Below are 11871 nucleotides of genomic sequence, written 5' to 3'. Positions count from 1 at the left end.
TTCGAATAGCAAGGTTATAACTCCAACTAATGAACAATAATCTACTCTCTTTACTTCTTGACAGGCTAAAGTCGTATCACCTTATCAAAAGTAATCCTAAAGTCCTCTAACAAATAGTAGTCAGGGAAGTTGGGTCGAATCCACAGAGAAACAGTGTTCTTTTCCTAATTGTCAGTCAAATCTAGAGTATAGGAACGAGTGTTTGTGAGTAATTATACTAAACTAGACTATAACTATATCAAGAATTATCAGAATAAAGGTCTAGGGCATAGGTTCACCAATGATCAATATTTCGGGATAAAATACAAAAGTCAACAATTAATAATGCAGTTAAATGAATTGATTCGCTCTCTCAAGTCTAAATCAACCATAGAACGGTATTAACAGGCTCTCGCAATTTATTAATACCAATTCTACCTATTGAAACTAGCCTTAATATCAAGTTTATACCTCTCGGCGCATAACCTAATATTGCAACACTATAACAATCAAATCTGGCCAAATTGGATTGAAAAGACATAAAAACATTCAATAGGAATCAACATGCATCAATAAAAATCAATACTTTAATAAACATCCCTTCCTAATTGATCATGGATCCCCCTAAACCCTAGAAATAGACTACTCAATCATAATTGGGAAAACATATTCATAATTAAATAAGCAAACATGAATTAATAATAGGATTGAATAGGAATAAGAAGAGAAAAGAAATAATACCAATTGTAGAACCAATCTTGCAAAAATCAAAGCTTCTATTGAAAATTCAATGTAATTGGGGAAAAAGCAAAACTAGGGTTCTTCAATAATTGAGAGAAAAAGAGTTCTAATCTTTAATGAATTAATATCGAAAAAACAAAATAGAAAATAAGTAGGAAATAATAATATTCCCTTGAGTCTTTATACCTTTCTATTTCCTAAAACAACTAGAAAATAGAGTCTAATTCGTCAAAAGATAAAGCCTTATTCGACTAGGAAACCCGGAATAACCCGCGGCCGCGGGTTTTCGGCCTGCAAAACAGCGTCAACTTGTAAAGACCATATCTCGCAAACTAGAAGTCATATCGGGGCGTGTAATATACCGTTCGAAAGCTCTTCAAGTATATTTTCCAACCCCACTGGAATCACTAAATTCCGATCTCTGGATAATGAGTTCTGATCAAAAGAGTGCACATGACTCAATTTCCATACTTCTTTTAATACGTTTCCGCTATGTTTGAGTTGCAATCCGACTTGAAGATGCCCTTTGGACTTCTCATTTGACTTAGCTCCTTCCTAGATGCTTCTCATGCTTAAGCTTGTCCAATAATACTCCAATTGTGTTCTCAATACCTGAAAACTATCAAAAACACCGAAAACACACACAAGAGTAATATCTTCTCAACTTAAGTAACTATATGCAATTATGGACTAAGAATGCAACTAAATGATCTTAAAATGCAACCTAAATGCATCATGAAATGCCTATATTAATATGACTCATCACTTCTCACCTTATTTGATTACAACACCTCAAAATCAGATTTACAACTTAAATCAGATTAATACTTAAATTAATTATAAAACTTAATTAGTTACTAATTTACTCAAATTTGAAATTAATTACTTACAACTTAAATTAATTATAAAAACAGAATAATACATATTAAAACTAATATAATATATATTATACATATTAGGTTTTATACCACTGAATCTCGCCGGCAACCGACGCACACCCTCGAGTAACGGGCCACAGGCCGCGCACAACCCTCTCGCACAACGCGCAACCACTCGTCGCGCAAACCTTCGCACAAGCCTCACACAACCAGCCTTGCACAAACAACTTCGCACAGCACGCGCTTCGCACCGCCCAACAACGCTCGAACTCGAACCCTTGCTCGCACAGCCCTCGACAGAATCACTCGTACAATCCTCGTCACTAATCGCTCGCACAACTCTCGACAGAATCACTAGCACAACCCTCGTCACCAATCGCTCGCACAAAGCACTCGAGCCCGACTCGCACAGCGCGCACCACACTTCGCACCCTCGAACTGACCTTCGAACGCGACCTCGTCGCAACACTCGAACACGACCACCAAACTCCACACTCGCTTGCACCGATGCTTCGACCCAGCGCTCGCACCGATGCTTCAACGCTACCAAGGTGAAAGAGAGGAAGGGAGAGAGGAAATCTGAGAGAGGAGAGAGAAACTGAGAGAGAGTTTGAGAGAGAAGGGAAAAAAACGACTGAGAGAGAAGAGAGAGAGTTAGGGTTTTTTTTTCTGATTTTTTTATTCTTATTCTCTCTATTTATAGTGTGGCATATCTAGGTTAGTAGGACTCGATTTAATCTTTTAAATTCCGAAATTAACTAAATCGAACTATATTATTATTATTCTATTATTATTACTTTTTTGTAGATAATACTAAAATACCTTTTAATTATACTCTTTATATTTTCTTAATTATAAAGAGTTAACTCCAAAAATACGGAGTATTACATTTACCTTGAAACATTAATCATTCAAATTGTAGTGGATTAGTGGTTAAACTCTTACATAATATTTAAAAGGTCATGTGTTCGAATCCTAGTAACTATATATTGTTAATATTTTTAAATGAAATTATAAACATGTGTATTAGAAGTTTGAGAAGAGTGTCATATGTCACCATTCCTTTGATAGGAATGTCTTTTAACATATATGTATAGATATTATTGTTTGCACTACAAACATATTTTAAGTGTGGATGTAATCTAATTTAGTTGGTAACGTTTTGTGGGTGATACCATAAAGAATACACATACATATTTTAAGGAGTTTTAGTTTGGGTTTCCATGCAAGGAATAAGTTATTATAGCAAGGGTAAACCTATTGCCTAATATATACTTACTATGTTTCAAAATAGTTGCACAATATTCCTTGTTGGACATATCTTAAATTTTTAATAGTTGCACCATTTCTCTTTTAGGTAAGTTTGTTATTATGTCAAAAAGACTATTACCCTATCCTTCACCTTTCGTCTCTTCCATGACTGACACCACCATTATAATACCAGTTCCCCCCCCAATCCAAGAGTAATACCCATTACCCACTGCCACAATCCCCCCCCCCCCCCACAATGGTTCTCTCTTCTCAACTTTCCTACACCATCTTCTTTAGTGGACTAACAACCGCCATTATAATACTGTATTGGGGGTAGAGCGAGGATTTCGGATGACGATGTCATGATTTTGGTGATAGTATCGAATAAAAAAATGCCATGGCATACTAAATTCAAAATAAATGTTACAAAATACAAATACAAACTCAACGTATTTTAATATAAGGAAATTACAATTGTTCAAAATTTAGTAGTAGCATGTGCTATCCCATACAACCACGTAGCTTTGCCACTATATTCAACGAACTAATACCACCAACACTATATTCTGATGAACACATCCCACTGTATTCTCCTCACCATTCGCTAGGTTTTTTTAGTGAAATTCGACCACAAGAGTGTTAGATTATTAAGTTGTTAATTCAAAGTTAGTTACCGACTTTGGTTTTTCTACATTATACCCTATTGTTTTTTCAGTTTCTACATTATACCTCAACCTTTTTAAAATTCTATACAATACCCTTAAACTTAAGTGCTTCAAACACATCTAAGTCAGTAACAAACTTCAAGTTCTTCATTCTGCATTTTCCGTCGATGGAAGGACGTAAGCGAAATAGCTTTCGAAAAGTTTGACGATCTCTCTCACTCTCCACTTTCATATTGAACATAATATCTATCAAATAAAATTTATCAAATCTTTTATCATCCTCCTCTTCTTTTCCCTTCTCTTTTTCTTTCCCCTTCTCCTTTTTCTTTTTCCAGAACAACAATTGCTTGAAGTTCTAGAAACATTTGTTTGGCATTTGATGATGTCGACACAACCTCCATATATGTTCCATATCTATCAAATACATATGTCCTATTTTACTTCAGAACTATAAATAGCAACACCAAATACATAGCATCATCAATCTTCCCAACAACATTGAAATTCTCAATAGCAAATTTTAATTCATTTTCATTTCCTACAAAATGGAGCAAATAATCTACCTAGGTCCCCCTAGGTAAGTGGAAATTTCCATGTTCAACCAAATAAAAAAAATATACTTTATAAAAAATAAAATTTCATAAACAATGCAAATTCATGAAAAGTTATACTTTCTCAGAAAAGTTATACTTCCTCCGTTCCATAATAGGTGAAATACTTATCTCTTTGATGTGAGAGCTTTTCTACAGAAGTGTTTCATTTATTATGAAACGGATAAGTACTTTCCAACTTTAATGAAACGAACCCTAAGATGGTACTAGATTGAATTTCCCGAAGATAAATTGAACTGGTTCTTCAAAACATAACAAAACGATACAGTTTTTATACCGTGCGCACCTAATTGAAGGTGCAACCGTGTGCAGTTGTGCACTTGTGCACCTTCCAATTTGCGATAATCACCCTTCTGTTTTCAGAAGCAAGTTGTTCTCGTTGCACAAATGATGTTTTCGCTTCCGGCATTCTCAACCTAAAGGTAAGAACTAAGAATTAACAAAACCTTAATTTAAATTTCTAATTTACATCATTAATTATTAGTTTTTCATCATCAATTTATATTACTAAAAACGTTTATCAATTTGCGTTGTTTGCGATTCCTGAAACCCTAACTTAATGTTGATTTCCCGTATTTTATACTGTGCATTAGCTCCTAATTTGATGCAATTTCATATTCTTGAAAGATTGAAGCCCAGTTAGTTGTTTTATGCAAAAATTGACTGATTAATACTTGCAATATGCTTGAATCTTGATTAAATCTTTGAGTTGGTTGTAATTTTAAATGATATTTCTTTTTCAGATTTGAAATCAGTGGGTTTTGCATTCTAGCAGAAACTTATGCTTATTTGTAGTAGACAGAGGAAGTAGTATTGCATATCCTAGATGCATGAAATCCGTCAACTCGGTCCCAAATTGCCCAAAAGATCCTCTTTACTAGTCAATGAAATTTTAAAAGTTCCCCCTTAAAGTCAGGAAAATCTTGTGACACTCCTGAGATTGGCTTATCTTGTGAATCACCTATAGTTAATTATCATCGTTCGATAAATAGTTTTAAACTTTTAGGGTATGCTTGGATTGGCTATAACGCATTAATAAGGTGGATAATGGAGACAAAGGAAGACGAGTTTGGGTGGTATTGTAAGGGATGATATACATAATGCAAGGAGGGAGATATAGAAGGAAAAAGATTACCCTCATTTTTGGGGGTAATGCATTACTCTAGGGGGTGGGTGAATGAGTAGCTATTACCCTCAAAATGAGAATAAAAATTCACACTTTTTCATAGGATCAATACCTCATCACATCTACCACCAGTCCACCACCTCTGTCCACTTTAATTTTCTTAATTTTTTCTTGTGTTTACGTTACCCTCCAATCTAAGCATGCCTTTAGGAGTTATATTTTATTTCCCCAATCTGTTGATCCTGTTATGAGCTTTGAAGACATCATCTGAAGCTTAGCTCCATATGTTAGACGATACGTTAATTAGTTGGTTGCTTTCCATATTTAGGGTTCAGTGAATCGATACCTGATTTCTGAAGAAAAAGTTTGTAGTGAAAATTCTATGGAAGTGCAATGCAGTATGCACTCTTGGTTTTACAGCTTCGTTAGTGGCTGAGGTTTCTACTTTAGATGGTTTTGAGAAGTGATTACTAATAGATTAGACAATATGTTTAAAGACAAATGCCTAAATATATATTTATGTAATTTTAAATTAGGTGATCCGCAACTTGATAGTGGTGCTGTAACAAAAGAGGTTGTCACTTCGTTTCTTTTGGTTGTACCATTGATCCACTATGTTCTCAAAATTGCAAAACATGGAGTTTAAGTCCAAAGGTTCATTTCCGACATTGCAGATGTGATCAAAATCAGTCTGACACAAGGGTCCAACACGCTCGAGTTCTAGGCGAGGTATATGTCTCAATATGTGGCTTGACATCGGTTTATGTCGAGTTCAAGCTTAAGAATCTGTACCCAGGATAAGTTACATTGGCATTTGATTGCATTTTCTATGCTTATTATTTAGTTAAATGAAATTAAATTGCAGCATACGATAGTAAGACATCACTGGCATGCCATGACACGTATGGATTGAGAAGTTAATGATCTTAAAACAGATCTTTGGGTAGTGCCACTTTTAGATCGGTCTATCTTCACAACATAGTATTCCAAGGTGTTGTTATTTTTGTTTGGTTAGAGGGAAAAAGTTGTTTTTTTTTGCTTTTCTTTAGTCTTATTTATTTGAGAGCCTTCCTTGGACATCATTGGATCAGAATATACAGCGTGAGTGGCACTCGTTTTCAGCCTTGCATTTGTACATCTTTTTATGATTTTTTTTTGGGGTAGCTGAAAAGCGTTGTTTACCGTGTTTCTATCTGGTGTTACTTTGTGGGGACCTTCCCTAGATAGTGATGGAATGTTTATTATGTGGTTGGCGCACATAACTTAGCCAAGAGTTTGTAGAGGAGTCTTGGTGCTCGCTTTGTAATTTCTCATTGATGAAATTTCTCTATATCAAAAGATAAAAGATTTTATTTGGTTTTACACCACCCAATATGTTGAAATGCGTTCTGTGAAGTTGTTCTTTCAGCTTGCTTATCGATAAAGCTACTGGAGTACTCCAATAGTCCAACTTGTTAGTCTTAACTTGTGCACTGAATTTTGTGCATTTGCGTTCTTGCTTCTTTACCTTGTACAATGAATACCAAAAGCTGGTTATCTTAGAGGGAAAAAACGTTAAAGCTCTCTCCTCCAGTGCTTTGGGTAGCTGTTATGTTCCTTCTATGTTCGAATTTTTATAACTTCAATGCTATAACCTCAGAGCTAGTCGTTCCTGCAGCCTCAGCTTTTTTACCATTTTAGGTGTTAGTGTGTTAGCGTATGTGTTAATATATTTCAGGTAAGGAAATTTTGAACTGATCAAATAGATCGTACTGCAATACGGGAGAACTAGTGCACTCAAATCTCTGTGATAACGGAATTTCGGAGACAGCCGCTTGAGCATGTGTTTGAGTGGACAATTAATACACACTACCCTTTCCCACAGAGAAATGCCTAGAGACCCCGATCTTGAAACAATTTATCATTCTTCTCATATCGAATTATCTACAGCAAGTGAGATTGCCAGAGCATCCTATCCTCCTGATTCTGACGATGACAAATTGAAGTTCACAACTCCTCCAAAATGGTTGATTACATGCCAAATGCACCTGTACCTGGAAAACTTGTTCAATAGGAAAGAAGCCATCTTAGGATGCAAGATCAAGTAACAGCTTGTCTTTGCTAGCTTAACGAAAAACACACACATTAGACACCAATGCCTTACTGGGTTCCTGGAACTTATCTGTAAATAGCAATTAGTTCCTGAAGCTTTTTACCACATATCATCAAATGTAGCAAGGATTACAGAAACTTTGCTTTTACTTTCATAGGTTGTCTACACCCCCTTCTAATTATTAGAAGAATCAAAAGATGCATGGGTGGGGCATCTGTTTGTCTTTTATATGCTGGATATCTGCATATTCATGAAATCAATGTAGATGAGAATACTCCAACGTCATTTCTATTTTTGTTCGTTTTATGCCTGGTGAAGAAATTGTTGGAGCTCTTCCCAATTCGTAACTGTTATACTTATATAACATGGGAGTTTTGGGGAACCATGGGGAAAATAGCGAGGTTTTTTGGGAAGAGTGTAAAAGATTTTAGGTGTATTTTAGGTATTTACGAGTTATAGCTGTTAGGAACTCCAAGTTCCTTGAAATTTTTGTTCAGATTGTTCTGTAGTATTAACAAATCACAACTCTATAAGCAACTGGGAAATACTTGAGTGAAAGGGTTACAGAATTTGTAAAATATGGAAATTACACAACAGCTTTATACCTTAAACTATAGATAAAATTGACTGCTTCCTAATTTCGTGTATCAAAAGAGAGAGATCAGTTTTAGAGGACCCTCCTTCTGTGACAGCCTGCCTTGCCATTTCTGCAAGCTGTTTTGCTCTCGCTCTTCTCTTTTCTCCGTCCTCTCCCCTGTCCATCAAGATGCTAATTGCACGTGAAATTTCATGTCTATTCACTAAAACCCCAGCCTTCTCTTCATCTCCAAATCTAACGGGGCTATCAACTCCTACACGGACACCAATTTTTAGAATTTCTACCGTTAGCTTCTCATTGAGAAATTGCTCTGCAAACTGAGGCCACGTTATCATCGGTATTCCACTACAAATGCCTTCTATTGTTGAATTCCATCCACAATGCGTCAAGAATCCTCTTACTGATGGGTGGGATAATATAAGCACTTGTGGAGCCCAACCTTTGATAAGAAGTCCCCTTCCTTTGACCCTGTCTTCAAATTTGCTTTGTGCGAGCCAGTTCTCAAGCTCTGTCCACTTCTCTCCTGTTTTTACAGCCCAAATGAAAGGATAATTAGAAGCTTCCAGGCCTAAGCCAAGTTCTATCAACTGTGATGGAACTAAGCGGCACTGGCTACCCAGGCACACATAAATAACAGATCTTGGTTTTACGCTGTTCATCCACTCTAAGATTTCACTGTCACTGATTGAGGCTTTGTTGCCTCTTGCGAACTTATCTTCAGTTTTCTTGTTGCATAGAGAAACAGGTCCAATACACCACACCCTCTTATTGATTACTTTCTGGTAATTTTCAATGCATTGATGCTCCAAATCACTGAAGCTGTTAACTATGACCCCAAATGCTCTTGATTCAGCCTCTCGCATCTGGTCCCTAATATCTTCCAACTCTGGGAAAGCTATGAATGATCCTGGTAGCTGTGCTTTTGTAATCTGAATTCTGTAGGGCATGCCAGGCACTAAAAAAGGTTGTGAAGAGGAAGAAACTGATAGGTGAGTGTTATGGAGTTTTATGTTGTGTGAGGCTAAGAGTGAGAAGCAGCTCATGCCATGAAAAACAATCCTTGGGATTTTGAATTTTTCAGCTGTTTTTGATGTCCAGGAGAGGCATTTATCAGAAATTATGCAACTTGCTGGGGGCTTTAACTGTTGTAGATTTTCTTCCAATGGCTCTTGCATTTCATCCATTGCTTTGTAGAAGTTCTTGATCAGGTCACGTGAAGGAATCATGTCGAGATTTTCACAACCTTCAGGAAGCCCAACTTTCTGGCATACAAAAGGGATTTGCAGAATCCTAATTTGCAAGCCAGATTCTGCTGCTCGTTGGATACTTGCGGCATTTCTAGAGGCATTGAGAGGGGTGGTAACCAGACTTACCATCACACCCTGCTCTGCTAGGAGTGATGCTATGTCTATCATAGGGATCATATGACCTTGTGCTAATAGAGGGATAAGGATAAAGTGAAGCTGGTTAGAGTTTGAACCCATTGCTAGGAGAGTTGTGTTTGGATTAGTTGGATTGTTAATTCATTCAGATATGAATTGTATAGTTGTATCCAGTGCCTGGATGGCCAGGTCTTACATGGTTAGCTTGACTTTGACTCATTCATGTGCAGTTCTTAAGTGACACATCTTATAATAGGCTGACTTTAAAAATGATTTGGTTAATTGTGGAGTATTAAGTGGTGACTTTGTCAAAAATTTAAAATTTCCTATCATCAGTAGATCAAGTCTATGCATCGATTTCGAGGGTGGAGTCTAGGAAGAAACCATAACCATTATGTAAACTAATGGGCTGTAAGCTACTGCATTAAAACATCTTTTTTTCTTGCTGTGTTTGCGGATGGCAGGTTATATGGGTGTGTGTAAGGTATGTGAGGTAATATTTTCCTTCTTTCCCTACGCGAGAGAGATTACGAAAATGTTTTCCTTTCCCGACATTCCATCCTTCTCTCGACCTCCCAACCGAAGAGTAAACTAGGAAACGGATGATAGTCTGCCTAATTTCTGTACTATATCATGCAGTTACATGCAGTCCTTTTAACCTAATCAGATATGAGTGGTACTATTGAGGTAATTTAATGGTAGTTAGCTCTATTTTAATGTGACACATCACAGTTCCAATTTCATGTTTCTAATTACAGTTTGATTTGATGTCAAAATGTGTTGCCGGCCAATTTATTACAGTCTGTGCTTCACTTTTTAATGCACAGGTTTCTGACAAAATAAATAAAGACTGGTGCTGTGGAGATTCAATCCTCCCTTTACAAATGATGGTTGAAGTTTTTAGTGTGTGAAAAAACTAGAAAGTGAAAATTCATGGAAGTAGAAACTAAAATAGTTGAGTTGCTGGATTGATGTAAACATTGGAAGTGACTTCATGAGAATTTCTGCTTCTCACAAAATAGAAAAATTACTTACCTAGCCCTTCATGTCCATGGAAATTCCCATGAGAATTCTACTTCCCATACTCTACAAAACAACTTGTTCGTACTCTTCATAAACTTAAACTTCCTTTGGCAGGGAAACTTCCTAGAAAGTTGTATTCTTAATTACAACCAAATGACCACTTATATTATTGGAACTCAAAAAATTATTGATATATCGCATGGAGATAATTGCTTGTAAGTCTTACAGGAATTTGCTGATTTAAGGATGAAATTCTATCTAATTATGGACTATGTTACTCAAGTACTTGATCAATCTCATCATTCCACCTCTAGTATCGTGCTAGATATTTGAGGACTTAGACTTTTTATGTTGGGCCAAAATCATGGAATTTTATTGCAAACTAGCTTCGTCGAACAAATACCCGAGTACGAGTAACATAGATCACAATCATTCTGTATTTAGTCATGATTGGCCCAATGGTCATCGACAAACAACTGCTGAGTGCTGACTTCTTCAAGGTCTAGATTAGTTTCAACAGATTTCGGTGATTTTGACGTTGCTACGTTTGATAACTCTCCAACTTTTCTCAAATGCATTATTTGTCACACATGTGATGCAGAAAGTGCAATGTATTTATAAGTTCTCGAATACTCGTGGTCGGAAAATTAGATTGGGAATGTGAAGGTTCGGCTGACGTCTTGTCTTGCATTGACTTGGTTATTTTTTTTTATTGTTGTCGCACGCAGTATTTTTTTCTCTTAGCATCATGTATTCATGTTAATTCATTTCACCCTTTTGTAGTTTACTGCCGCAAATTTGGATTTGTTACTTTGATCAATCTAAGTCATGTCATATTTGGAAGTTACACCAAAAGTCCAAAACACATTGCTAACGATTGAATTGGTTGCCTTGATTTGACGCTGCGGCGTAGTAGACCAAGTCTTGAGACAAAAAAAAAAGAAAGTTTTGAACCGGCGCTGCATCTCTAACTTCATATTCACTTGGTCTATCAAAGCTTGATTTTGATGGCCCTGCCTATAAGGCTTGGTTTATGCAGTACGGTTTACGGTGCATAATGCTCATCAGTTGTTTACTTGAGAACATCATATTTTTTTATTCAAAAGATGATAAACATATTGGTTTTTTCACCAAGTAACCTTGAATTTTCGATTTATTCATCAGGTACCATCGTACTTTTCAAAATATACCAAGTACTCCTCAGTTTCTTGGTAATACATTAACATGCCCTTAATGACTAACGGTGGTTAACTCCGTTAGTATTAACCGAAATTAAAACCTAATTAATCTAACTAAATTCTAAACCATAACCCTAACTCCTAATCCTAACTTCTAACACTAATCCTAACCCACGACCACCCTACGCCCACCGCCCCCTTGCTCCACCCCCAGCACACCACCCCATTCTCGTAGCCTCCACCCCATCCCATCCCTTCCCCACAGCCCCTCCTTGCACCCCCATAGTTCCACAACAGCCCCCTCCCCCATCCCCGTCGATTGTGGGGGGCTGCAGGGGTAAGGGGAG

General features: G+C 36.7%; 1 protein-coding gene and 1 long non-coding RNA gene across 2 annotated transcripts; one reads left to right on the top strand and one right to left on the bottom strand.

Moving 5' to 3' along the window:
• The first annotated feature begins 3811 nt into the window (after nt 1-3811).
• Nucleotides 3812-6613, top strand: LOC109135583 (uncharacterized). The gene is made up of 2 exons (XR_007276290.2): nt 3812-4547; nt 5788-6613. It is a non-coding gene; the product is annotated as an uncharacterized LOC109135583 (long non-coding RNA).
• Nucleotides 6614-7819: 1206 nt separating this feature from the next.
• LOC104898579 (UDP-glycosyltransferase 73D1) lies at nt 7820-10179 on the bottom strand. Its single transcript, XM_010685672.4, has one exon. It carries the CDS (start codon nt 9423-9425, stop codon nt 7950-7952), a length of 1476 nt encoding a protein of 491 aa, XP_010683974.2. The 5' UTR covers nt 9426-10179; the 3' UTR covers nt 7820-7949.
• Between the last annotated feature and the right edge of the window lie 1692 nt (nt 10180-11871).

The sequence above is a fragment of the Beta vulgaris genome, chromosome 7, assembly GCF_026745355.1.
Source record: "Beta vulgaris subsp. vulgaris cultivar EL10 chromosome 7, EL10.2, whole genome shotgun sequence".
Classification (NCBI taxonomy): Eukaryota; Viridiplantae; Streptophyta; class Magnoliopsida; order Caryophyllales; family Amaranthaceae; genus Beta; species Beta vulgaris.
This window is presented reverse-complemented; position numbering and strand designations above follow the sequence as displayed.